This window comes from Leucopleurus acutus, assembly GCF_964270905.1.
Source record: "Leucopleurus acutus genome assembly, chromosome: 8".
Lineage (NCBI taxonomy): Eukaryota > Metazoa > Chordata > Mammalia > Artiodactyla > Delphinidae > Leucopleurus > Leucopleurus acutus.
In genome coordinates this window covers 73460539-73487312 of record NC_139151.1, presented here as the reverse complement: position 1 = coordinate 73487312, position 26774 = coordinate 73460539, and the positions used below count along the sequence as shown (strand labels likewise).

The 26774-nt window shown below is 52.5% G+C and overlaps 1 protein-coding gene across 3 annotated transcripts in view; it reads right to left on the bottom strand.

Annotated features, from left to right (window-relative positions):
- NAV2 (neuron navigator 2) overlaps positions 1-26774 on the bottom strand; it is a gene marked incomplete at its 5' end in the record, with an annotated part of 757282 nt that overhangs the window by 5531 nt on the left and 724977 nt on the right. For all 3 annotated transcript variants that reach the window (XM_082845354.1, XM_082845352.1, XM_082845353.1), the window contains 11 exons: positions 491-694; positions 6042-6160; positions 7070-7266; positions 8821-8892; positions 9093-9247; positions 11523-11758; positions 14940-15108; positions 16785-16880; positions 19015-19115; positions 19857-20019; positions 21025-21178. In XM_082845354.1, the coding sequence (XP_082701480.1) occupies positions 491-694; positions 6042-6160; positions 7070-7266; positions 8821-8892; positions 9093-9247; positions 11523-11758; positions 14940-15108; positions 16785-16880; positions 19015-19115; positions 19857-20019; positions 21025-21178 (1666 nt within the window). The remainder of the gene's footprint in view (positions 1-490; positions 695-6041; positions 6161-7069; positions 7267-8820; positions 8893-9092; positions 9248-11522; positions 11759-14939; positions 15109-16784; positions 16881-19014; positions 19116-19856; positions 20020-21024; positions 21179-26774) is intronic.

Here is a 26774-nt window from a genome sequence, read left to right as displayed (position 1 = left end):
TAAAGGGCCTTTATTGCTTTAGCAACAGTGGAGTAAAGGTGCTCAGGCAGCATTAAAGGCTTAACTCACGTCACTGGCCAGGGGACCCGCATTCAGGCCCTCTTGCCCTCTCCTCCATGAGTCCCTCCCGCCCTCAAACCTCTCCCTGCCTAAACTCCTGACCACGTGGCTTGGGCTACTGGGCAAGACATGATAAAGCTGGCACTCAAACCAGAGGGCGAAGAGTGGTGTAGGGACATTTAGGGAGAAAAATCAAGTTCTTGATCTTTTATCTGAAAAATTTCAGAGGGGTTAAAGACACAAGTGAAAAACTAAAAACAAGGAAGAAAATATTGGCAAAAACGTCCCAAATCTTGGGATAGGTCTAGCCTTCCAAAGCAAGGCTGGGGCTCAGTCACTTCCAAATTTCCGGTGTGCCTAGCTAGCATGAGGCCCAATACACAGTAAGTGCTCAGTGAACGCCGAGCTGCTCTGGAAGCCGAGAACTCACCAGCGGGTCTCCGTCAGCATCGCTGGGGGGCATCTGCTTGCTGGTTGACCCCTCCCGAGGCATGGAGTAGCCGTCGAAGCCGACATCCTCTGGCCGGAGCTGCAGGAGGGGAGGCCACTCGTGCTGCTGAGGGCTGGCTGCCCAAGGATAGGTGTCCATCACCCACTTGGCGGGGTCCTCCCAGGGGGCCCGCCTTCCATACAGCTGGAAACAGACAAAGAAGGAACAGTTAGGAAGTGGTCCGAGACCTCTTCTGCAGGCCTGGTTTTGCAACTTTCTGAAAAACTCTCCAAGCCCAGCATTATGCTTCCCTTGATGGAGTAATTCCACTTTCAGAGGAAATCCTAAGGAAACCATCCAAGGCACGGACACCTTGATGTGCTAAGACCAAAGGCAGCATGACCTAGGGAGTAAAAGCACTGGCTTTGAAGTCAGCCTGACCTGGGTTCACACCTCAGCTCTGCCACTGACTCACTGCGTTGCCCTCAACTCTAAGCCTCGCTGATCCAACTTGAAAAACAACTTTCTGATTTGAAGTGTTTGCCAGTTTCCATGATATGAATACTCTCACCGTGGCCAATCAACTACCAACACGATGTCACTGAATGTGGAGCTGGAAAGAGGTGCTGTCATCCCACTGAGTACCGCCCCCCCAACGGCACACAGATGGGATGCTGGGTATCAGCAGCCCAGGCAGAGGTCACCAATGGCTCTGGCTCGATAAAACCCCATTTCTTAAAGTGAGGCTGACTCTCAAAGAGCCCCCGCTGTAGAGGCGCTTTCAGAACAGCAAATTGTTAAAGGGGTTCCATGTGGGTACTGGAATTGTAACTGCTTCTTCTCCCTCATGTGTTTCTCAAAATTGCCCAGAACAACTAATTTGCTCTTAAAGCGGAATTATCACATAATTTTGGAAGACCAGGACCATGCCTCCAAGCTCCTTTCCTTAAGCCTGAAATACCGAATAATACAATGGTTTTAGTGACTTCTTCTGGCAATTTCAAGAAATACATACACTCTTCAAAGAACAAAAACCTAGGCCGCACCACTTCCCAAGGCGAGGCTCTGCATCTCACATGGCTGGGCGCCTCCTCTGTATCTTTCCCCTTTAACACCACCCCTGCCGCCACGCCTTACAGCTCCCTGCGTGCCAGGGATTACGAGAAGCACTTGACAAATATCTTGTGTAACCACCATGTGCTTCCAAGAGGAGGCATCACTACCCAAGTTTCCCAGACAAGGAGCCAGGCCCAGGGACGAGGGAAGTCTGCCCAGGTCCGTGGACCACTTAAGTCTGAGCAGATGTGGCAGGACTGGCTCACAGCCAGGCCAAGATGTGCCCACCCAGGAGAGTGCCACCTGTGGCTCTGGAAGGGCACCCCCTCTGTAGGGCACCACAGGGGTACAAAGACCAAAGCCCCCTGAACCACAACGGCTGCAGGGGGGGACTCTAGAGTGGAATTACATCTGGACCGCAGCCTGCCTGTCCGTCTGCCTGTGCCCTCTGTCCTCCCAGAACTCTTACAGTTGAGAGGGGAGGGAGGGGGATGTGGGGAGAGAAGGCTGACAGTACAGGAGAGCTGAGCTCTGACTGATAAAATCACGTCTTTCCCAGGTCACAGGCTGCCTCAGCTGGAAGGAACTGGGGTCCCAGCCATCTCATCTACCGGATGGAGAACTTACGGCTTAAAGAGAAGAGCCAGTTGTGAAAGGTTTCGAAGCAGCGCTGGATTCGAACCCAGGACCCTGGCATCCTTGTCTGGGCCTTTCCCTTCTCCACCCCTCCTGACAGACTCCACTCGGAGCCACTCGGTATCGGCAAGAGCCACATGACTCAGCCAGAACCGGAGCAGGGAGATGCAGGCCAGGCTGTCCACCCGACGAGGACACGTCACCTGGGCTGGGCCTGCTGTCCCTCCGCTGTCTCACGATTGCCTAAGCCCCGTTCGATGGTCTCAGGGAAGTGCCTGCCCTGCCCACACTGCAGACAGGCCCGCCACCCCCCTCCATCCATGGCCTCTCCCTCCACTCGAGATACACAGCCTTCTACGAGCTCGGCGCTTTCAGACACCAGCGCCCTTCCTGTCTAGTGCTCCAGTCCCGTCTACTGCGAAACCTTCCTTAACCTGGGGCAGAGGTGACTTCCAGGCCTGAGAGCTCAGTCTGGCATTGGAAAGGCGACTCATGGTCCGAGCAGCAAGGGATCATGTGAAGGTTCGTGTGCGCATGGGTACGAGCCAGGGAGGAACACACACACGCACACGCACACACACACTCTACTGGGAAAAGACTCAGGAGCCAAAACTTGCAATGATACCTGGTATCCACTAGGGGGCGATGCCACATCTCCTCCAGGCAAGGCCGTGCCTGTTGGAGGGGCTGACTGGAAGCCCCTGGTGAGACCTGTCAGCAGCAGGGTCTCTGTGCTGCCAACCACCACCGGCAGCCCCGCCAGAGCCCAATCTGGGGACTCCACCTCTTCTTAGCTTATGACCTTGGCCAAGGGCTTACCTGCTTTGAACCACAGTACGCTCACCTCATGGCCACACCACTCCTCGCAGAGTCAGGGCGGAATAAGTGGCCTGCACAGCGCCCAGCACACAGTGAGCACGGGACTCAAGGTAACACGAAGGAGAGTGAGGAATTTTAAACTTTTCTTTTTGAATAGAAGAGTCTTTTTGTCAAATGAAATCTTATGCAGAACGTCACGCCATGTAACACAATACTTGGTTCCCTGAGCCACCTGAGGGCTCTGGGTGGAGTAACAGGGGTCTCAGGACAGCCTGAAAAATCACGGAAGTAACCGAGGGGTCAGCTATGGGCTACGACGCTGGCTCAATCCACACCCCGCCTAGTGAACAGGGGAAGGGTCAAAAACTGTGAGCCTTGGTTTCCTCGTCTCTAAGGTGCATATTGGGCGATGAGAACTAAACGGAATCATGCCTGTCAGGCCCCTGGCACAGTGCCTGGTAGGTAGCAGCCTCTCAATAAATGTCATCAAAGTTTCCTTCAAAACTAGAGACATGAAGAACACTCCAGGGTTCCTCATGAACCTGCAGAGTCCATGGGGTCTCCCAGGCTGCAGAATGGGATGAAGCCACAGGTTTGGGGCAGGAGGGCTCACTTTTGAGCAACTTGGTACAATGCTAACTCTGGCTGCCTCCTCTGGTTGTTTCCATGTTCTTGAAAGACTGTCCTTCAAAAGACCTCAACAGCACAGGGAAGTGATGACTTTTCTTGCCTCACAGTGAACTGCTGAGTCTCCTGAGACGGTGACATGCTTCTGTTCCTTGTCCTGAACGGGCTGTTCCACAGCCACCCCCAAATCCTTTCACCTACAGCCTCCTTGCTCTTGGTGGGAAAGAGACCCCTGAAGATCAAATCCATCAGCAACCTCTCCAGGATGCGCAGGGAAGGTCAGACCCGACTTTCATAGCCATGCCCACAAGGTCTTCTTTCAAGCTGAGGTCCAAGGAGCAGGGCCTTAGCGCTGTCCATCCTTACCGAGGACCAACGAGGGGCCTCTGATGTGTAGCTGGAGGCTAGAGCAAAGCCTACCCCTCCCGGTTGGTGCCTCCTTGGGCACCCACGTGCTTTATGCAACAGCACCCACGACTTTTTCCAAGCACACTCTAGGTCACTCCTGTCCTGCACCAGGAGACATATTTGGGCAAAGAAGCAAAGGGGAGAAGTGAGAGGCGAGGCAGAAATAGAAGGCAACAGTGCCCCTTCCTCTCCTGCAATTCCTGTGGCTTCTATCAAGCAGCGCGGGTTTCTACTGCAGTCCCCAGAAGCCCCTGATGGGAAGAGAGAGAGGCTTCTGGAACGTAACAGACTCCAAGAATCCAGTAGGCGGGGCATCCCAAGCAAACAGGAGCGACTGGGTGGCTGTTTGGGTTTGCGGTCCTAACAAATCCATTTGAGTAAAGACGAAATTATGGCTACTTTACCCGTGAATTTTTCTACCTAAAGAGAGTCCACTGACAGATCTGAAATCGTTCGTATTTTCTTTCAAAAGCCACATTCGACAAAACAGAAATGCTGCCATCAATGGGAAAAATAGCTGAAGGGCATTTAAGAGGTACAAACTTCCGGCTGTGAAATAAATAAGTCATGGGGATGTAACGTACAGCATCGGGAATATAGTCAATAATATAGTAATAACTCTGTACGGTGACAGATGGTAACTAGACTGACCACAGTGTCATTTCGTAATGTACAAAAATATCAAATCACTATGTTGTATGCCTGAAACTAATATACTGTATGTCGATTATAATTAAAAACAATGCTGCCATCAATTAATGATCTTCAGACACCGGAAACTAAGGCCGGTCAAGGAGTTGCTGAATTTCTCGCTACTCTCTGTCTTCACAATCACTTATATTTGAACACGGTGGCTTGAATACGCAGCCTACATGCTCCCGTTCAATGAAATACCAGCGACCAGAGGCGCACCACCTTCCTTCTGAAGCCCTGGTTGTCCTGAACGTCTCCGAAGACCCTCAGTGCTGCTGCATGTTACAGATACAAAGCAGATGAACATTCGCCAGGCTCAGCTGAACGTACACAAATGACAAACCCTGACGGAAGCCATTAAGGTGTGCCGTCACACATGTGCATGTGGGTGTGCACACCCCCCCCGGCCCCGGGTCCTCCACCAGCACCATGTGTCTCCCACCGTCCGGTACTGAGGAAACACAGCCCTCAGAAACCCGGCTGTTAAGCTGGTTCCTGGACTATTCAGCCGCGCGTGATGCCTGCTAATGACTCAGAGCGGTCCTGAAAGCCGACAACCTTCTCAGGCCACCTCCAGACTCAACAATAAAACTGTTACAATCTCCAACTTACTGCTAAGCTCCTAGCATTAGCCCCTGGGTTGAGTGAGAAGTGGAGAAAGGATTTGGGCTTTCCAGCTACAGCAGGGCAGGAGGGATGGGCGGCCACGTGGGCCCAGGGTCACCTGTGAGGGGTCCTGGCATCAGGCGGCGAGTGCCATGGGGCTTAGGGCCAAGAACCTGAGGCCTGGATGCAAATCCCAGATTCTTCAATTTCACTTCCTCACCTTGGACAAGTCACTTATTCACTCTGAGCCATAACTTTCTCTTAAAAAATGGGGATAAAACCAAAAAATCTCTGCCTAACCCCAGGACAAATGCAGAGCTTGAAGCAAACAGCAGATGCTTTGCAAACTGTGAAGTGACATATTCCAGGTCTTGTGCACTCACTGTGCTGAGCACTTGATGGCCATGACGTCACTGAACCCTGGCAATAACTTTGTGGCACGGTACTACCGTTCTCTCCTCCATCAACGAGGGCACCATGGCAGAGAGAGGCTGGATGACTTGCTCAGGGTCACATAGCTAACAGTGGCAGAGCCAGGATCTGCAGCCCAGTGTCTCTTACACTACGCTGGACGGATGGCTTCACAGGTGAGGGGTTGTCACCTCACATCAGTCAGATTTCTGAAGAGGGAGATAAAGACAACCCTTCTCCTCACTAGAACAGTCCCTTGAACTCTGAGGAGGTCAGTGGGCAGTGTGCTTCTTACCTGGAGTCCTTCTCTGACGGCTTCCAGGAGATAGGGGATGATTGAGTAGTTCCACAGGTCGGTGAACCACACCCTGGAACCATCCACGTCGATGGGGCACGACAGGAAGAGCCGGGGGCCTGGGGACCACAGGGAACATCAGTCAGACTGAAACGGGGTGGTGGGCAGGAGAAGCCAGCCCGGGCATCCCTCAAAGGAGGGACCCTGCATTTTCTGAGCGAGAGCAGAAATACCAACTGTCACGTGGCGGGCACAGAGCAGGATGCTTGCGCTCCTTAATGCCACCCTGGGACCACGCTCCTCTCAGGAATCACCCCAAAGGGAGGCGAGGCTTTATGCAGAAAGATGTTCATTGAGATATTAGTCCTAACCTTTGCAAATGGAAGCACAGTAGGTGTCCGAGAGCACAGAAACAGTTAAGGAAGTGACGGTGCACCCACATTTGATTATTTTGCAGTACAGAATGCTCATGAGACAACGTGAAGTGAAAATAAAGAACGTACTGTATGTACACTATGACTGCAACTACATAAAACATGTATAGACGAGGACAGAAAAAATCAGCTCAAATTACAATGATTCCATCAGGATGGTGGGATGACCAGTGATCTTTTTTTTTTTCTCTGAAGCTTAAGCTTTAGGAATGTCGATAACATTACTTTATTTATAAAGCAATGCCAATCCCACAGGGTGGTCTCCACCTGGGGGAGCCTCGGGGTGGGGGCCCCTCACTGTGCCCATAGTTTCTGCACCAGCCTGGGGCTGGACACTTCTCTCTGCTGCTCATCACCCCCGAGCTCTGGGCAGGAGAGAAGGGCAGAGACGGCCCCGGGATGTGGGCGCAGGGCGGCCCGGGGTCTGTCTAGGCTGTGCCTGTCCTTCTGTCCCCTCCTCTAACCATGTGGCCAGTGCAGCATCCAGCTACCAGGGCCCAGGGACAGCCATCCGAGGAGGCCAGGGCCCCGGGAGCAGCAGTTCCCTCCCCTGCCAGCCCGCCTGCCGGCACCCACCCGGCCTCCCCTCCCCACCTATGGTGACGTCCGAGGAGCTGTGAGCCTCCAGGAAGCGGTTGAGGTGATGCCAGACCTTGGGAATCCAGTCGATGACTTTCACCAGCTCCACGTTCCGTACCCGCCCACCGATCTCCGTCTCCATGAGCTTCCGCCTCAGGAACCGGCCCAGGAAACCCTTCACGGGCTCCGTGTGGTTGGCACACAGCACCCACCTGGAAGAAGTCAGGAACACTTTTCCATGACAAGGACTACGGCCAACCTCACGAACCAAAGCTCACCAGAGCTGGAAGGTGCCTATGTTAATACTCAACTGAACACTGCACATATGTCAATTCACAACTCCTCACAGCAACCCTGTGCCATGGATATGATGGCCACCCATTGTACAGGTCGAAATTCTGAGGCACAGACAGGTTATGTAACTCGTTCAAGATCAAACAGCTAGTCAAGAGAAGATCTAAGATTAGAACCAAGACAGTCCAACTCCAGAGGCTGAGCTCTGACCACTGAGCTAACTGCCCCTTGTGCTTGTGATGGGTTCCACGCTGGGCTGTGGGGCTGTAACAATGACTCAGACACAGTCCCTGTTCCCCAGGAGCTCACAGTCTAGCGCAGGAGGCAGATAAGAGGAACGAGAGATGATGAAACCTGGGGAATCAAGGAAGGCTCCTCAGAGGAGGGGACATCTGAGCTGAGGCCAAAGGAGATGAATGGAGCAGCCACACGAGGCGAGGCAGGAGCAGGGGTCGGGGCGGCGGTGGGTGCAGAGCATCTGCAAAGGCATGAGCCGCAGTGTGGGGTGTTCGGGGAAACTGCCAGAGGTTCAGTGTAACCAGAGTTTAGACTTGACCTGCCAACCTCAGGGGCCTGGATTTCATTCTGGAGGCAACGGGGAGCCACTGAAGGACTTCTTGCATGAGGATTTACAGTCAGATTTGAATTCTAGAATGTTCACTCCGGTTGCCACTGGTACAGAGGATGGCCTGCAGGGGGGGCAGGCAGGCATACTGGTTAGAAAATGACTGCAACAGTGTGCTGGGAGATGACATGGCGGTGACGGGGGAAGCAGGAGCAGAAAGGTCTTGAGGGACATTCAAGAGAAAGCGTGGATAAGACTGGGACAGCCTGGATGCAGAGGTGGCCCATGATCTCAGTGACCTGGCGGGGCTGGTATTTCTCTGATGACTGCGATTCTACTTTCAACAGGGATGCCGGCAGAATGGCCATGAAAACGAGCCGGGGCGGGGGTCTCACCCCAGGAGACGGCTGTTCATCCTTACCTAAGGCCCCAGGCAGGGCAGCAGCACATGGAGGCCACACAACCTAGCGTGGCAGAAGTCCCACAGCCCAGCAGTGGGGTAGCTCGGTACGGGGCTGGGGCCCAGGGCTCACAGCAGCTGGAGCTCGAAGGCCAGACTCTGCTTCGTGGACACTTTCATAAGCATGAGCTTTCACTGCTCACGTCCACTTGGGACAGACAGACGTGCCACTGGTGACGTGCAGGGTTGCATGACGACAGTCCCTGCCCAGAGCTGCCCCCGGGGCACTGCTGTCCCAGGACTTAGCATCAAAGAGATCGGGGTGCAAGTCAGCCCTGCCATCGACTAGCTGTGTGACCTCACACAAACCACTTAACTCTCCCCATTTGTAAACCGTGAATGATAAATTTAACGACTTGAGGCTTTTGTGAGAATCAAATGAGTGAAGCTGGGAAAAATGCTCACAGTTCCCGGCATACAGCAGCTACTCAAAAAGTGACTCCTTACCTGAAGTTATGATGAAGCTGCAAGTTGGGAGTAGAAGAGGTAGCCTGGTTCATTGTGCCAATTATATAAGGGCTGCGGGGGAAATGAAGGGTAAGAGAGTTGGAGAGGGTGTCGCAGCGTCCTGGGGCATCTAAGGGCCTAGGTAGATGGCTGCGGGCTGCTGCCCCTCCCCCCATGCGGCCCCAGCCCCTCCCTGCCACCTGCGTGCAGCGCTCCTACCCCCTGTAGCACACGTCTCTCCCGGGGGCCACGAGGTCCAGAGCTGCCTTTACCATTTGTGGTCCTTGCAGTTGAGCAGCCCGTTGAAGATCTCGCCCAGGGAGCTGACGTGATGCAGGTTGTCCAGGATGATGACCAGAGGCATGTCCACAGCGTTGTTCTCGCTGGCGCACTGGTCGGCGAGGTTGGACAGGTACTGGCGCAATTCCTGCGGAGGCCGGGCAGGAATGAGTGGGTGAACGCCCCCGGGAAGACGCACGTACTCGGGGCCTTTCCCTGCCCCGGGCCGGCACTGGCAGAGGGGCCCTTCCTGAGGCCTCACGGTAACCGCTGCTGAGTGCCTGTCCGCTACAGGGCGCCTGCCTGGGCGCAGGGGGTGCGGGCGGGGGAGTGCTGAGGAAGGCCTGGGCCCTGGCTTCTGGAATTCACTGGGCAACAGAAAACCCGGGCAAGAGCAGGCACCGTGGGGGTGTCCAGGAGCGGTGCTGGAGCTGCTCCAGCACTCTCTAGAAGCGCTACTATCTCTTACTCTGCCAACCTCCCAGGAAGCTCCTGAGTGCAAGTGCCTCACACATCGCTCTAAAGGCACAGCACTGCCTGAGAGCCATCTACACAGAAGCCCTTGATGAATCAGCACAGCAAAGGACCCCCTTGCCCCCCCCCCCACATATGCCCTGCTGATTAGTGCTGGGGCAGACAGACAGTGAACGGTGCCGGGGGGGGGGGTGGTCTCCATGCATGGGGGTCCTTGGAAGGTCTGCGTGAAAGGGGAACCTTTGGCCTTAACTGTGAAGAATGGGCAGGGCACTGACGGCTGGGGCAAGGGGCACATCAGAAAAGGAAGAGAAAGAAGAATGTGCGATGGGGAAAGGCCAAAACGGTGAGCTAAGGGCCAGCCAGTGAACACAGAACAACTTCCTGATGGTATTAGCATCACCATGAGGATGGAGTGACCTTGCGCCAGGCACGGCTCTGGGACCTCACACATATGAACTTCTGTGCCCCACAATAACCCTCTGGGGTGGGCACTGTGACTGTCTCCATGTTACAGAGGAGGAAGCTGAAGCGTCCCTCAGTCAGGTGGGCAGCCGGAGACGGCACAGAGGGTCGGCAGCAGGGCTGGACCTGGACTTGGCGTGGACGCCTCCCCATGCCACTGTCCTGCACGCTGGCTTGGATGCTCGGGGGGTCATATCTCCTCTGCTTCCTACACACACACACGCCTCCCTTTTAAGTCAAAATGTGGCTTTTAGCAATAGAAGCAGCCCAGTTTTTTAAGTTACTAGTTATCTTTCCTTTTAGCCCCTCTGCACTATGGGTTCTTGGCCTCTGGCACCTGACAATGCCACGGATCCTGAGGCTCGGACCCTCTCTTCCTCATGCAGGCCTGCAGGGTATAGTTGGGGAGCTATGCTCTGTACAACGGTGCCTGGCCAAGGGGAGTGAGTGGGGGCTGAATTCAAGCCTGGCTCGACCTCCAGCCACGCGCCTAGGATTCTTCTCTCGCTGGTCCCGGGAAAGGGCGCCTTCCCTGAGCTTATTCACAGAGGATCTTGGTACAGGGGCTCTCACCACTTCCTGCCCCTGTGTCCACATCACTTGGAGAACTTGTGGTGCAAATTCCCAGCCCCACACAACCTACTGAAACAGATCATCTGGGAATGAGGTCTGGGAGCTGCATCTTCAAGGATGCCAGGTGATTCTTAAGGTGAAAGAGTCACTTGCAATTCACCTTTGACTTCCTGGCCCCTTTGGCCGTCAGAGTGAATCACCCATCAACAACCACTGCATGGCTAATGAGCAAGTTTGAGAAAACACCTCATAACCCTAGGCTGGGACTAGCTCAGGCTGTCCGAACGTTTCCACTGCTCCGTGTGAGGCAAGATCAAGCCTATTTGCTGGCTCTGGGGTCTAAGACATTGACTTGAGCTCCAGTCTGCTGCTCAGTACTATCTGAGTGGCTTTAGGTACATGGTCATCTGCCTCGAGCCTCAGTTTCCTCATCTGTAAAATGGGATCATGACAACTATTTCCTTGAAGGTCCTGCTGTGGGGCGTTCAGTTTGCTGCTCCCAGGGGAAGCAGTCTGCGAATGCGAGCTGTTGTTGTTCTTATTATTGTTGTTCCACAAAAGAAGCTTTTCTTCTGGAGAGACAAGAGGACCTAGTAGGCACGTGATGAATTTTTGGTAAACTGAAGTGGAAGCATCTGGGTTGACCTTAAAGAACTACCAGCGCTGAGCATCGTGCCCAACTCACAGCGGGGAAGCAAGAATTGAACTACATCGACTTACACGTGGAACTTCTTGCTGGGAAGTTTTGGATCAAAGCCTTCCTTTCTGCTAGTTCCATTCTGACCTCCTTCCCCAGGCTTTTAGAACCATCAAAGGTGAGCATTGTAGGAAATGCTGCTTTGCCATCACGGGGGTGGTGGCATCACTAGTTCTCAAAGGGCTAAGCAGCTGCCTCTGAACGACCTCCTCACCTTGCTGGACTTGTGGTCCACGTTGAAGGTGGCGATGACCCCGTCTGTCAGCTCCCGTCCCTCCCGGAGCACCAGGTACTCTGACAGCCGGTTGGCCAGGTAGGTCTTCCCAGTGCCGCTGGGCCCGGAGAGGATGATCCGCCGATGCTCCATCAGCAGGGAGACGTAGCGCTGCAGGATGGGCTTGGGGATCAGGGACTCGAACACCAGCGAGTCCAGGCTGTTCTCCGCGAGCCCTGTGTTTGAGAGAGGACGTGTTCGCAGCCCTGCAGGGAGGGTGGCTCTCTGTGCCTGCCCACCTGGAACTGCCAAAACGCAAGGCTATCCCTTTCCTGGGCAGCCCCGCCCACCCAGGGACACCGTGGGCTCCCTTCACCAGCACGATGTGCTCCGGCTCCTGGCTTGGCTGACTGCCCCCCCCCGCAACAGATTCACCTTTAACATCTGGCCCCTCAGTCCGCATCCATCCTCTGCAGAATTCATAAGACTCTGAGCCCTACTTGTCTTTCTGGATTTACCATTACCGGTGGCGCTGGCTCAAACCAAACGTGAATCCCCCGTGTCCACCCAGACCCCGGGGCTGCCTCTTCACCCTGTTTTTTCCTGCACGCCAGGTGCCGCTGCTGCCCACACTCAGATACACCATGAAGGTACCAACACTTTATCGTTAAAATGAGGAAAAACGCAAGGTGGGACCATTTGATTTGGGGATGTGAATACTGGCAGACCTCAGCCGAGCCTCTCCAACAACAAGAGGAAACATCTCTCCCCTCCCCGCCTGGGACAACTTCATTACTCAGGGCTGTTGGCTTTACAAGAGCCGTTTTCTTCATATCATTCCCAAGAGAGGATCCAGCCAAGGTTACTTATCCAGAACCTAAGGCAATTCTATTAAAAACGCACCTCAAGAAACCACCATATGTAGGCAAAAAATGAACCGAAAAGCACTTATCCTGTTTTACAGTAGCATCTTCCATCCACACAATTCATTCACTGCAAACAGACCCCCCGACGCATCTATACATTTGTTTCCAATCTTCCCCAACCAAAGATAGCACAGTGACTGTTCTAGAATCATCCTGATGAAGGATCCCAGATGAGATCTTCTGGGTACAGGCCTAAGACTTTCCTAGAACTGGTCTCAATAGAGCCTACATGGGCTCAAAGTTTGATGCAAAATATGGAGGTTAGGGTCTCCTGTCTAAACTTAATAACAAACACGGGGCAGTGATTAAAACACTGTGAAACCCCTCTCTTTGCAGCTACGTTGCTGTCTCAGTCTCTTGTCAAAACCCCCCTGGCAGTGACCACTTTGCAGACGAACTCACTTCAGAGCCCACAAAGCCACAGCCCCTGCCCCGGTGCCACGGAAGTGAATCATCCGCAGCTCACGCATCTCTTTCAGCTCAAATCCTTGAGTGGTTTTCAGTGCCCTGAAGGCATAAGTGTCAAGCACCACAGGAAAACAGAGGAGTCAGGTATCACTTAAAAACAAAGCCGAGGGCTTCCCTGGTGGCGCAGTGGTTGGGAGTCCGCCTGCCGATGCAGGGGCACGGGTTCGTGCCCCGGTCCGGGAAGATCCCACATGCCGCGGAGCGGCTGGGCCCGTGAGCCATGGCCGCTGAGCCTGCGCGTCCGGAGCCTGTGCTCCGCAACGGGAGAGGCCACAACAGTGAGAGGCCCGCGTACCGCAAAAAAAATAAATAAATAAAATAAACCCGAGCTGATCCCTAGAGATGCTAAAACAACTTGATGTGCTGACAGCAGCACCAGCTTAGGCTCCGTGGTGAGGTGGCCTGTTCGGGAAGCAGATAATCCTGTCGCTGTTTCTACAGAGGTTTGCTCTGGTCTCAGCAACGGGTCACTCCTCTGACCCTTCAGCGCTTGCAGTGCTCACCTGCTCGCCAGCGGGGCTGAAGCGCAATTTAAAGTCATGGTGTATCAGGTTTTCCCTAAAGGGTTCTTGGAGTGGACAGTTGTTGTTAAAGTGGGCCTGGCAGCCCTCCCTCTCTCCCCTTGTAGTGGGACTCTTCCTTCTTGCAAGGAGTTCATTCCAGCTGGTCCAAGCAGGGCTGACCCAGCACCTTCACCCCCCAAAGGGGTGGGCTTGTGACCAGGCTGGGCCAAAGCCTCTACCCGGTCACAACGACTGATTTGGTGATGAGCATTTGACCCACGGTGGGCCAGAATCACCCCTAAGAATTTCCTGTCACACTTGTCCAGAAAGACATTCTCTTTCTTCTAGGTTCCTAAGCTAGAAGGATGAATCTGGGCCACTCATCAGCTTTGTGCAGAAAGCTCAAAAAATAAGCAAAGCCGAGGTAGGCCTGGTCCTGATGGCACTGCTGGAGCGCCTGGATCCAGCTGCGCTTGAAGCCTATACCTGGATCTTCCAGGTACCTGAGCCTGTATGTTTCCTTTGGGCTAAAGCTAGTTTTGAGTAGGTTTCTGTCACTTGCAGCCCAAGGCCACAATTATGGGATGCCAACAAGATAAGGCCGTGTGTGAGGCTCAAACAGGAACATGCTACTGGTCACCGGGCAGCAACCTTCATTCCCGCTGATGAGGAATGTTGGGGTGCTTCTAGAAAACCTCCCAGTTAGGAAACAAAGCTTGCCTAAACAACCCCAAAACTACAGTCAAGATGCCTTACAGGGAAGAAATAAGATACCGTGAAGGCTGAGCTTCGGACGGTGTTTAGTAATCTCTTCTTTAAGTGGTTCATAAAACATAGGAAAAAGGGGTTTTGCAGTCAAATGCGTTTGTGTCAGACTGGATCTCACAGCCTTTTTAACGGCAAGAGTCAGGACATGAAAGGACAGAGGCTTTAGAGAACCTGCATGGGAATAACGATGCCGCACTTATTTGGCCGTGAAACTTTTTTTTTTCCCCCAAAAATACTCTGTGAGTCTAAAGTGCCACAGAACTTTAGCCTCAGGCGCAGCCTCTTTAGGTGACGAGGCAGCTGGAAGCTCGAACAGCATCGTGCGTGGGCGGGAGCTTCACTGCTTCCGCAGGGTGCTCCGAGCAACTCCTCTCTGGCCCACAGAGCATCGTGGTTTCCCATCTGTAGAATGGGGCTGCATCCAAGGCTCGCCGGCAAGAGTAACTCACTGGTATCAGTGGAGCCCCGTTTCAACAGGGTTATTAAGATTCCATCATCTCAGAGTCACAAGGCTAACGGCACCTTTTGTTACGTAATTTCAGCCGTAAACTAAATTATTTGTTTCCGACGGTCGCTGAAAAAGCTGAAGACTGTTCAACTTGCTTAGGTGAGAGTAACTGTGGTGGATGGGGATCGAAATACAACCCACATATACACGCACAAACGAAATCATGGCCACAGGTTCCCGTGCCAAGTCACAGAACAAAACCTCCAATGCTGGAAGCTCCCACCACTGCAATGGGCTGGATTACCTTTGACGGCCACAGAGATGGTTGTGTTCTCTCCAACCAGGTAGCCACAGGGCAGAAGCTCGGGGGTCTCGGAGGTGTTGCTGCGCTTGATGTCCCCAATGCTGTAGCCGAGGACACTATCAGAGTTCAGCCCCAGCTGACTCACGGGGTCGACGTGAATGATGTACTCCTGGAAAATATAGAATAAAGACCCCGTCAAAGATGTGGCGAAAAATCTGCCCAAGACTCATGTCTTCACTGGGTGATTTACGATCGTCTCCTCTTTCCCAGCTGATGCCAGAGTTGAAATCGAGCTGTGGAACGAGGGGCAGAAGAGCTGACTTTCTCTAGGGAGGATGCCCTCGTATCACAGGCCCCTTAAGGTACAGATCTATTCGGTCAGTGATGGGAGGGTGGGAAACCCTAACAAGATGGTGAACATTTAGTCTGGATGAACCAAGCACTGAAAAGTTAAGCCGCTTTTCCTGTAAGTTCAGCTGAAGTCTTAAAGACATTAGGGCCTGGGAATGGTGCTGGAAAATGCGTGAAAAAGTAATTCTGACGAGAAATCTCTCCACCAGCCCTTTCTTTTGGTTCAGGTCAAAGGCCATATAATGACAAAGGGAACAAAACCCCGGGCTGCTAGAAAAAAGCAGCTTAGAGTTTTAAACAAACAAACGTGTGTTTAATTTGGAAAGTGTTCCATCTTAGATGAGTGACCGGAAGGTTTTAGGTCAGTGAACTTGGAACGAAGTCCACGGGCTCTGTGGTGGCCACACGACTGAGGTGGAATCCTGATGACAAGTCTCTACCGTTAACGGTCTCACTTCCTCACGTGTGACGCCTCACAGGCTCTTTTCAGCCCCAACTGTGGTCTTTCTAATCCAGGGATGTCCCAACTGTCCATCAGCAGAGATAAGGTTTCGGCTGGGGCAGCAGGCGTGGTCTGCTCTAAGCCATTCCTGTCTCTCGCCCCGTCTCATTTCTACACACTGGCCTGTCAAGATGGGAAGTGAGCGTGGGTCAAAGAACAGAATTTTCTCTCTGCGAAGCCACCTGAGTCTAGATGCTAGGAGGCTAGAGTATACTAGTTAAAAGTCAGGTTTTGATGTCAGACCAACTCAACTAGACCAATGTGGTCTCCGGCACAGAAAATGTGGGCTATTCTTAATACTCAGGGGGTGTGATTAATGAACACTTCTGGTTATGACCTACTTCAGGTCGATAGAAAAAAATGTACCAAAAGCTTCTTTCAAATCACCCAGTACGTCAGGTTCACCTAGATGCTCATTCGTAATTTCTCCTGTGGCAAACACCCACTCCAGTGATGTGATTAGAATGAAGAGAAAAATAACCGTGCCAACAGCCTTGACACCAGCCACGGATCAGAAGTCAATGTCACGCACAGCACAAATCACAGAGCTGGAAGTGTTGGCATGGGACGCAGGGTAAGTTGGATCAAATCCCCCTACCAAAATGAAGGGTGGAAGCATGATGTCGTAGCCCCAGAATACACGCTGCAAAACATAGTCAACAGGACACAATTCTAAGGGGAAGAGAATGTAGACATTAGCAGTTCACTGTGAGAGGCTCATATAACCGCTCGAGACCAGGGAAGTGCCTCTCCCTGGCTGGCCAACCACTGCCAACGGCAGATGAGAATAGTTGGTCCTGTTACCAGCCTATACTTACCATCCTCCTTCTGTTCCCTTGAGGGCCAGGGGACAAGTCCCGGCAACATAAGGATGTGGGAGAGGGATGTGGCCTGATGAATGACCAGGTTCGGGCCACAAACCGCCCTTTCCCCCCCGAGGCCCAGGCCCCCGCTCGGGTGCACTGCCGTAGCTGTCTTCACGAAGCACTTACTTTGAACAGCCGTCTAACTACCCCGTCGAGCACGTCCCACTTCGTCTTGCCACTAACTCCAATGCAGCCGATGAGAAAGAGGTGTGGTCTGGAATCCTAAGGGCAAGGAAATGTCCGCAGGTGAAAAACAGGTGGCTCCTTCCTGACTCAGGTTAGCAGAGGACTCAGACTGTCTTAGAGCTCCGCCAATGGTTTGAGAGGGGAATAAAAGTCCTATTTGTTTTAACACCAGATGTAACTTGGACTGAAGGTAATGGTCTTAAACACTTTCCTCCCCTATTGCTAAAACAGCAACCCGTGGGTTAGGAAGAGAGGATCTCCTCTCTGGAATCTAGAACCTTCTACCGACTGTGCACCTCATATGGTGTGTAGATCACACATCCCTTGCGGGGAATGCTCTCCCCTCTCCTTTCTGCCATCTTTCCCTTTCCAAACCTTGCTTACCAACTCACCTCTTCCAGGAAGCCTTCAATGATCAACCCACCAGGCTCAGAGCTCACACTGCTTCAACAGTTCTGTACACAACTTATATGATGATATATTCTGCACGGTTTACTTTTAGGTATTTGTCTATCAAGTTTGTCTCTTTGCTTGATCTTAAATTCCTTCAGGATGTTTTTATTTTTTCTTTTCTTCTTTTCTGTTTTTTATAGTATTGATTTCTTTTCTTCTAATTAAAAGTTAAAACATGTCTAATTCAGAAAACTAGTAAAACTCCAGGAAATTCACAAAAAATAATCTTTGTTCTACTTCTTTTGCCTCTCTGCCCACAGGGCTCTGCATAGTGGGGGCTCACTGATCACTCTGATTAAAGGAAACTAATAGAACATTCCATTTTGTTTGGTTTTCAAATATCTGACATGCTGATAAGAATATAGAGTTAGGAGAGTGGAGGGAGGTGGGGAGAGGAGGGGGTGTATTTGGCGGTTAAGCAAAATCAGCAGAGAAAAGACAGTCTTGAAGTGAGATGATCGGCCCCATCACTTCCTTACAGCCTTAGGTAAGTGATGCTTGGGTCTTGGGCTTCTCAACTGTAAAACGGAGATGATACAATCTGGGCAGCCAAGCTCATGTGGATGCTGAGGTGATCCAGGACAAGACAACTTTGGAAAGTGACAGACTTCCGTAAAATGTAAGATCTATCCATTTGTGTTGATGATCATTAGAATAAAACGCCTTCACAGATACCACCTGCGTTTATTAACAGACTGTTACAAGAATGGACTTCCCCCTTGACAGTCTATCACTCTACCAGCTAAGCTCTGAAAATGGAACTATTTTACGGATCTTTCTCAACTAGATCATGCTCAGACCCCCGGCAGCTCAAAATCCTGGGGCTACCCTCGTCAGTGAGACTAGACAGCCAGCCACAAAGTAGAATCCCCTGGCAGAAAAGTCTGGCTGCAGACGCTTTGTTTTGACGGGCACTGCAGGCTCCCAAGCTTTCGGAGCCTACGATAGCGTGTTGGCTAAAATACTCAGAACTAACAAGCAAACAATAAAACCTCAAGGGACTTACATGAGGGGCTCACGAGGTCTTTTCCCACTTATCTGAGACATGGTCATTCTCAGCATCCTTTAGATTTAGTTGACGACTAAAAATCAACTTTGACTGTCAACCCTTGCCCTCACCCTAAAACAGTCTCTGACCGGCGTATGACCTCTAGACGCTGGAAGAGAACAGAAACTACTCAGAAAACTCAGATTCCCCAGCCTCGGTGAGTCAGGGTGCCCCACCATCTTCACTGCTAGCCACCTGTGTGCTCCTGGGCTTGACCACCTCTATCTCCCAGTTTCTACTTGGTCAGCAGCCTCTGACGACTGGATTAAAACAGGTGCTCTTGGTCGGATGAATTTGGGTGGCTTACTTCTGTACCTTCTGTGCTAAATGTGCTTAGCTGCCTTTGAAGTGCTTTGGGAATATACTAAATTCAGAAAAGCCGTTTCTGACTGATGTTAGTGTTTAGTTAGATACTTGAAAGTGGTGCAGTGTGGACCATTTTTAGAACCCTTTACACACTTTTCAAACACGAGAGACAGGGAGGGGCCGTTGGCTTACTTTCACAGTGTCAAAATGCTGCTGGGGAGTAGGGTTAGTTAGGGAAAGCGTTAGTACTATTTCCAGATCACCTCAGGCTCTGAGGTGATGGGGCGTGATGATGGAATCACTATGCTAGGTAGTTCTACCTGGGGAAGGGACAGGCCAAGCAGGGTAAGGGATCCAACTAACCTCCTTCCACTTCATTTCCTCCTGAAAGCTGACAACTATCTTAACATGCCTGCCTCCTTCCTTCCGAGCCGGGCATTCACCAGTGTCATCCAGCAACATGTCTGCGAATGGAAAACATCAACAGCCTTAGGCACACGGGGACAGCAAAGCCGGCTTCCTGACACCCCCGCTGCTTGTCGGCACAGCAGCGGGACAGACCAGGTGTCGTGGTGCAGGGGAAGTGGGATGGGGGGTGGCGGGGGGAGAGGGCAGAATGCAGAACGCAACCACAGAAACCAACAGTGGACCAATCAAGGAGCCAGCGGGCTGACGATGTACCTTTGCCAAACGGAAGTGCGAGGGAGACTCAACCAAAACGACAGCAAGAGCGGCGTCACGGATAATAAGTCAAAGCATCAGCCTCGATATGCTCACACACAGATCTGTGTGATCTGCCTAGATCACATTCGCTCATTATCGAGCCAGCCTGAATCCAGCCCCAAGGCAGGAAGGTCGTAAACCAAGCCAGCGTCCCAATCGGCTACCGAGGGCAGGTGGGGCAGGGGGCGGGTGGTATGCAGCATACGGCTTGCAGGTCAGCCTCTTAAAATGGATCAAACAGAACTCAGCATGGTGGGCGAGGGGAGCCAAGCTCATGGCTTGGAGAAGTTGGGGCGCTGCAGCAAAGCATGACAGCAGTCTAATGGCTGGGCTCATGTTGGTAGCAGACGCACACCCACACGCACGTACATCCTAAGCACACACGCGCCCGCTGCCTCTCCATTTGATCTGCTGATCTGCTCGTCTTGGGGCTCTTGCTTAGAGACCAGAGTGCCAGCTGCAGGCCCTGTGACACCACTCACCCAGGCTGCTGGACTCAGCGAGGTTCAGGCTGTGCTGGGAGAGCCCCATGGACTGCCTTGGGGAGGTGGAGAGGGACGCCTGGGAGGGCGCCCGGCTGCAGCCACTGCCTTGAGACTCCGACTTCAGCCGGTCATTCTCAGCTTTCAGCTTCTCTATTTCACTCTGCGAAGGGTAAGGGAGAAGTTCACTTGCTAGGCAGCTACAATGCGAACAAGCCTTTCCTGGAGGAGGGAATTGAAAGTTCCCTGCAGGGATCAAGTGCATATCCCAGCCATGGAGGCAGAATAAGTTACACCAACAGAGAGATTCAACAGTGGTCACTGCCTTTGCTGTATACACAAGACCTCTCTCTTTTGGGTTTTTTTTTTGGCTGTGAGGCATGTGGGATCTTAGAGCCCCGACCAGGGATCGAACCTGCACCGCCTGCATTGGAAGGTGAAGTCTTAACCACTGGACTGCCAGGGAAGTCCCCCCCACAAGACCTCTCTGGCACAGGAGGGTCCGAGAGCTGGCCTTTGACAAGACCTCAGAAATGTTTCCCAGAATCTGGGCGGTAAGTGGAAAAAGTCTTATCTAAGAAGTTTGAAAACTCTGGGTTTCTCAACCCAGACCTTTACTGCAGGACTTCTCAGAGCCTTTAATAAGTTGGTATGCATTGTGAATCTGAGAGGGGCACATAGTGTGCAACATTTCCCAAACATTTTTGATCAAGGAGCCTTCTTTTCACAGAGTTTCTTATGGAACGAGCGTTTCACGGAAATTCCTCTGAGAAACGCTGCTCTCCAGTGAAAGCCGATTTAGTAGAATCCACGGTGGTCTTTCATTCCATGAACACTTATAAAGAACCTACTGTGTTAATAAGCACTGGTCCTACATCCAGAGAAAGGGATGCAAAACAGAACAGCTCAGAGACTCAAATGCCTTCAATCCGTGTCAAAAGGTGAGAGGGGCCGTAGGAACAAATCTATAGGGATTCAGATGAGGGCACTACACTAACTCTTCCAGTTGCAGGACTTGGAAAGGCTTGGCAGAGGAAGAAGCATCAGGCTGAGCCTTGAGGGAAGCTTCCAATCTAGATGTGGAGAAGGCTATCCCAGCGGAGGGAGCGTGGCAGGAGCAGCTCCTCCCCGGGCAGCCTGGGGGCTCCGCCGCACTCCCGGATCTCACCTGCATCCTGTTCATGGCCTCCCGCAGCTGGTCCAGCTGGTGTGCAGAGCTGAGGGCTTCCAGGCGGATGTCGGTCAGCTTCATCTCCTTGTCTCTCAGCTCGTTTCGGAGCTGCATGACCGTCTCAGCTTCACTGTCCATGCACTCCGAGATGCTAGGGAAAGAGGGGTGTTACTGACCAGGGCGGCTCTGAGTTCAGCTCCTTTTAGCCCTCCACTGACCACCACGTCATCATCAGGTTTGCTAAAGAGTAACCTCGTATAACCAGCTGCCCGGTGCTTCCCGGAAGTGACAATATCAAAAGCACCTGAAATTCACAGACTTCATTAGTTCTCTACACTCTTTCTTTGCGGAGCTCTGGCCATCTGAATGGCTCCGGTATGCCTTTTAGCCAAATTCCAGTGATCTGGGGATAAACAGGAGCCAGTAAAAGGGAATGGTAACCTTGGGGGTTTGAAACCCTCCGTGATGTGTACACAGCTGGGCCCCTATAAAGATACAACATGGCCCCTGATAGCTAAACCCACTCAGAGAAATGAGGTCAACTAACTGTTGTAAAGGCAGACAGGGTCAGACAGCTGAGGGTGATTTTTATTTGCCAAAAAGGGGAAGAAACCAAAAGACACGGGTGGAAGATGCTAGTCTGTTTCTGGTCACATTCTAAAGCCCACTCCCCTAAAGGCGTCTAGAGGGAGAAACATTCTTTCATTCCCCCACCCCCCATACCGCTTAATAAGCCCATGGCAAGGAAGAAAAACATCTCAGGTAGTTAGCAGAGGGTGATGCGACATGAAAGCCAAAATTTTATCTGAAAACATGCAACAGTGTGGTGAGCTGTCCTCCTTCCCCAGCTGGACACCAGATCAGGAGACTGTGGGACCCTGTGAGTCCCTCTGTTTTAAGAGGTGGACCTTCCAGGCTGGGTTGCTTATTCGATGACTTAGGTTTGCCTTTCAGATACTGGCAAGTCAGCACAAACTGGAAGATCATAAAAGTCATGAGGAATTGCAATGTTAGAAAAGATAGCTTCTATTAAAAAAAAAAAAAAAAAAGTTCGGTTGATTTCAAAGATTATAGGAGCTGAGGTGTGGGGTGATCCAGAAGAGAAAGCTTTGACATTTCTTGGAACTAAAACAGAAAAAAGAAAGGAAAAATAGCCCAAGTTCATGAAGTTACAAAGCTGAAGCTGATTATCTCTGAACGACGTGGTGAGCACGTGGTCTCTGCAGAAATAATCACTCGAGCCCTCTCTCCAGGACCCAAGTACTGGATCTGAGGCCAAACCAAACCTGACCTGTGAAACTGGGAGAGGGAGTGGAAATGCTAATTGCCAAAGGAGAGCCATGATAACTGTTAAAAGAGATGTATTTCAGGGGCAGAAAGGACTAGAAGAAAAATGTGACGCCTGAACAGCCAAATCTTTTTGTGGCTACTTTCTTGACCTGAACCCTGAACGGTTCTGAGAGACACAAAATCATCTCCTATTTTAAAGAGTTGTCAGCATCCAAGAAAACTTCTCCGCTTCAAAATCTGAAACCTCCGACAGACCCTTGAAAAATCTTATAATTATTCCCATTTCATACCTATGAGAAACTGAGGCCAACAGATTTGGGACTAAAAGGGCTAGAGAGACAGTAATGTCTTTAGAAATCAGATCCTCCTCTGCCCCCGCCAACCCCCCAGCTCTCTGTGCTTTGGATAGCCTGTGGTTTGTAGGGTTTAACTATACAGTCATACTTTCTCTGGTTTGGGAGGTTTTCGAGGGGAGCTTGCAAAAACTGGTTCTTTCTTGGGGAAGGACTATGGTTTCTGGGTTTAAATGGAGTGTAAAGTCTGCACAAAATTCCACCGTGACATTCTGGTCTTCGCCAAACCATGTCCTGCATAGACCTCGAAGATGCCAGTTCACTGCAGAGAACAATCAGCTTTAGTCCACCCTGTCTGTCTGTCACACGGCAAGGCGCTTTGCTCCAGTCTCCTTCACGTGGCCTGTGCTTTTTCCCCAGAAAGCTTTCTCAGCAAGAGAGACAACATCTCCTCCGCACCCACTTTGTGGAATTTATCACATGGGTTACTTTGTGAAGCTTGGCCAAACAATGACTTTACAAAGGGAAGCGAACTAAAAGGAAGAAAGTCTGCCGGGAGTCCAAGGCCCTCCCGTGTCCCCCACAGATCGGCCAGTGCTCAGAAGCACAGCACAGCGAGGCCGCACAGGAGGGGTGGCCTACAACAGAGGTGATGTTGAAAACAAGCCCCGGCTAAGAGTTAGTCCCCCTGGGCCTACTGCCCAGGACAGAACCTTCTCCTTTGGTTCTGCCGAGTCACTGATAATCACTCCCTGCATGGCCCCTGGTTCCCCTGGGACCAGGGCTCTTCTCTGCCTCATCTGTAGTATCTGATCACACTGATCGGCACATAATGTTTACTGAATACATAGACCACTGTGTCAGGCATCTGTAGCGTATTATTTAATGCACTACGTACACTACTAACTTTCGGGAAGAGACACTACAATTATCTCCATTTTAAAAACGGGGAGGCTGAGACAGAAAGAAATTGACATGCCCATTAAAAATGTGAGAATCAGGGCTTCCCTGGTGGCGCAGTGGTCGAGAGTCCGCCTGCCGATGCAGGGGACACGGGTTCGTGCCCCGGTCCGGGAGGATCCCACATGCCGCGGAGCGGCTGGGCCCCGTGAGCCATGGCCGCTAAGCCTGCGCGCCCGGAGCATGTGCTCCGCGGCGGGAGAGGCCACAGCAGTGAGAGGCCCGCGTACCGCAAAAAAAAAAGAAAAAAAAAAAAGTGAGAATCAGTAACAAGTCTGATGGGTCTGCTTAACTCCAGGGTGCAAGCTCCTGGACTTCATCCAGTAGGCGTGGATGGACACACACTGGTCCCCTCTATGGACCACTTACTGAAGCAACCTGATGTTAATTTTTCCTACTCAGGCCCTAACACTTAATTTCAGCATATTCCTGCCGTCATGCCCAGGAGGCAGGGCTGGGGGCATACCTAACTTTACACACCCTAGTGTGGGAAACGCTGCCTTCCCACAAGGCCATTCCTTCCGCCCACGGGGTAGGAACTTTTCTGAGCCCCGACTCCTCTGCCTTTGGTTTCTTCTTTGAACGCCCTCTCGCGTCTAGATCTGCACATTCTTACAAACCCTTCAAGGCTGGAAAGAAGCATTTGCTCTCTGCCCACGCTTTGGAAAATCAGACCCAAAGCAAACATCTCTAGTGTGCATGGATGCTGTGGAATGTCAGGAAAGGGCTGCCGAGCCAAAGGGTGGGCCCGCCTGCCCGCCCGGTCCCTATGGGGAAAGTGGTTTGGGGGAGCGCTCCTGCTACAGGCTCCGGGAGCCCCGTAGACTGAATGCATCGCTGCTTGGCCGCCCGGCAGCGTCTGGCCCAGTGACTACTCCCGCCTCCAAACAGTTTCTTCTCTCTGCTTCTGGGTTTCCACCCACCTCGCTGGCTGCTCTACTTCCTCTTCCTAAACCTCAGATATGAGAGAGCCCCAGAGCTCAGTCCTTGCCCCTCTGCCTCTTCGCCATCTCCATTCAACCCCTTGGAGAATCCCTCCAGCTTCCCAGCTTTCGAAACCACCACTGAGGCCACATCTCCCAAACCTCCACCTCCAGGAACTCCAGGCTGGCTGGCATCTCGACAGGGATGTCTCCTGGGCATCTCAAGCTTCGCACGGTCAAACCAGAGCCGCTGATCCCCACCTGGCCCCACTCATGGAGTGTGTCTCCCACTCATGCCAGAAACAATGCCGCCACACACCGAAGTCTTCAAGTGGCAGGTCTAGGAATACTCAAGGACTCTTCTTCTCCTTCCCTCACAATCCACATCACCACGTGCCCTCAACTTTCCTTCCAGAATATATCCCAAGCCCATCCGAGACTCATCATTAGCATCAATCACTCATTCCACCTAATATCTGAATGCCCGCGAAACAGACCACCTACCTCCATGGAGTTCAGCTGTAGACTGGGGGGCGGGGGCAAAGAAAAAATAACCAAGGAAAAGCTCCACGGCAGGTGGCGATATTTGCAGTGGTGAAAAATAAAACGGGAAGGGGGCTGTTGGGAGTGCTGGCTGGTGGTGGGGTGTTTTAGGCAAGGTGCCTAGGCCAGGCCTTACGGATGGGGTAGTAACACTGAGCAGAGGCCTGGAGGAAGCGGATCTCTGGGGAGGAGCACACCAGGCAGAGGGCACAGAAAGGGCAAAAAGGCCCGGGGAGGTGGGGGTGTGAGTGGTCAGTTCAAAGAACAGGAAATGGGCCAGAGCAGCTGGTGGAGAGAGTGGCCGTCAGCCTCTTCCATGGTCTCCCTCCTCCACTCCTGCCCCACTATGTCCCTGACCCCCTGAACGGAGACTCCCACCTTTGTGAAGCTAATTCAGATGATCTCATGCTCCTGCTGAAAACTCTCCAAAGCCTACTTCTCACACAGGACATCAGCTGCACGTTCACCTTGGCTTCAAAGCCTCACATGGCCTGGGCGCCGCCTCTGCATGGCCGGCCTTCCTTCCCACCACTTTCTCACGCGCCTGTGACGCGGCAGCCAGGCTGGCTAGCCTCCCCTTTCTCAGACACACCGGGCCTGCTTCTGGGTTCTGTCGGGAGGGCTGCCCTGCTTGCTGGCAGGCAGAGTCGGCCACGGGTTTACGATGGCCCACCTCCTTCCCCTCCCGGGCACACTCATGTCACGTCTTCCCGCCAAGGTCGGAAGCCCTGCTCAGTGGACAATGGGAAGAGGCCTGGTCCACGACACACGCCTGCAGAGCCTCCACACTCTCTCCCCTCCCCGCTTGCTGGCTGGACACTCAGCAGAGGACATGGGCCCGCGGGACAGAGGGAGCCTCGGTGCCGGCATCACCACACGGCAGGCCGCCTGCCCACGAGGGTTATCTGTGTTGGGTCTGGAAGGAAGCAGAGACCGACAGTCGCAGGTAAAGGCGCTGACCTTTGCGACGGAGTTTGTCACAGCAGCTAGTGTTACCAAAGAGAACTAACCAGGGGTTCTTCCTGGCACACAGATCTCGGCTGAAACGTCATCTCCTCAGAGGGGCCTTTCTGGACTACCCCGTCTGCAGTTGCTACCAAGGTACTCTGTATCCTAACACACTGTTTCCGTTCCCAGCATGAACCCTTGGCACTATCTGATTCTTCTAGTTTATCCAGATTTCTGTGCTTAATGCCCGTCTCTCCCCCTGACATACAAGGTCTACACCGGAGTTGGGACGTGATTGTCTCGTACACTGTCACCGGAGCCAAGAACAGCGCCTGGCACGGAGCAGATGCCAGGAGATGCAGCTCTACCGTGTCACGTCCCCGTAGTCCCTAATCCCCAGGGGTGGTTAATATTCTCTTTGGTCTCTCCAGAACCGTCTTGGGTAGTGTCCTGCTCACACAGGCTGGCATATGAGAAGTTTATACCAATACATAAAGAACAGATGAAGAGTTCCTTTTTCTCCTGGCCAGGAAACGAACAACTGGATTGAGATGCTCTGGGATGACGGCAGGTGAGTCACGGGCAGCTTGTCCTTTATTTACCTCTTGGGCACTCTTCAGGTCAAACAGGACTCACGCTCCTGAACACCGGTCTAACCCTCACACCAGCACACGGGGCCTCAGGCGGGCACTGCACTCCAGCGCTCAGCACTGGGGTTTCACCCTTGCCCAGAATGGACGTGCCCGCCCGCACAGCCTCCCTCTTACCAGGGTGCTCCCCGAGAGGAGAG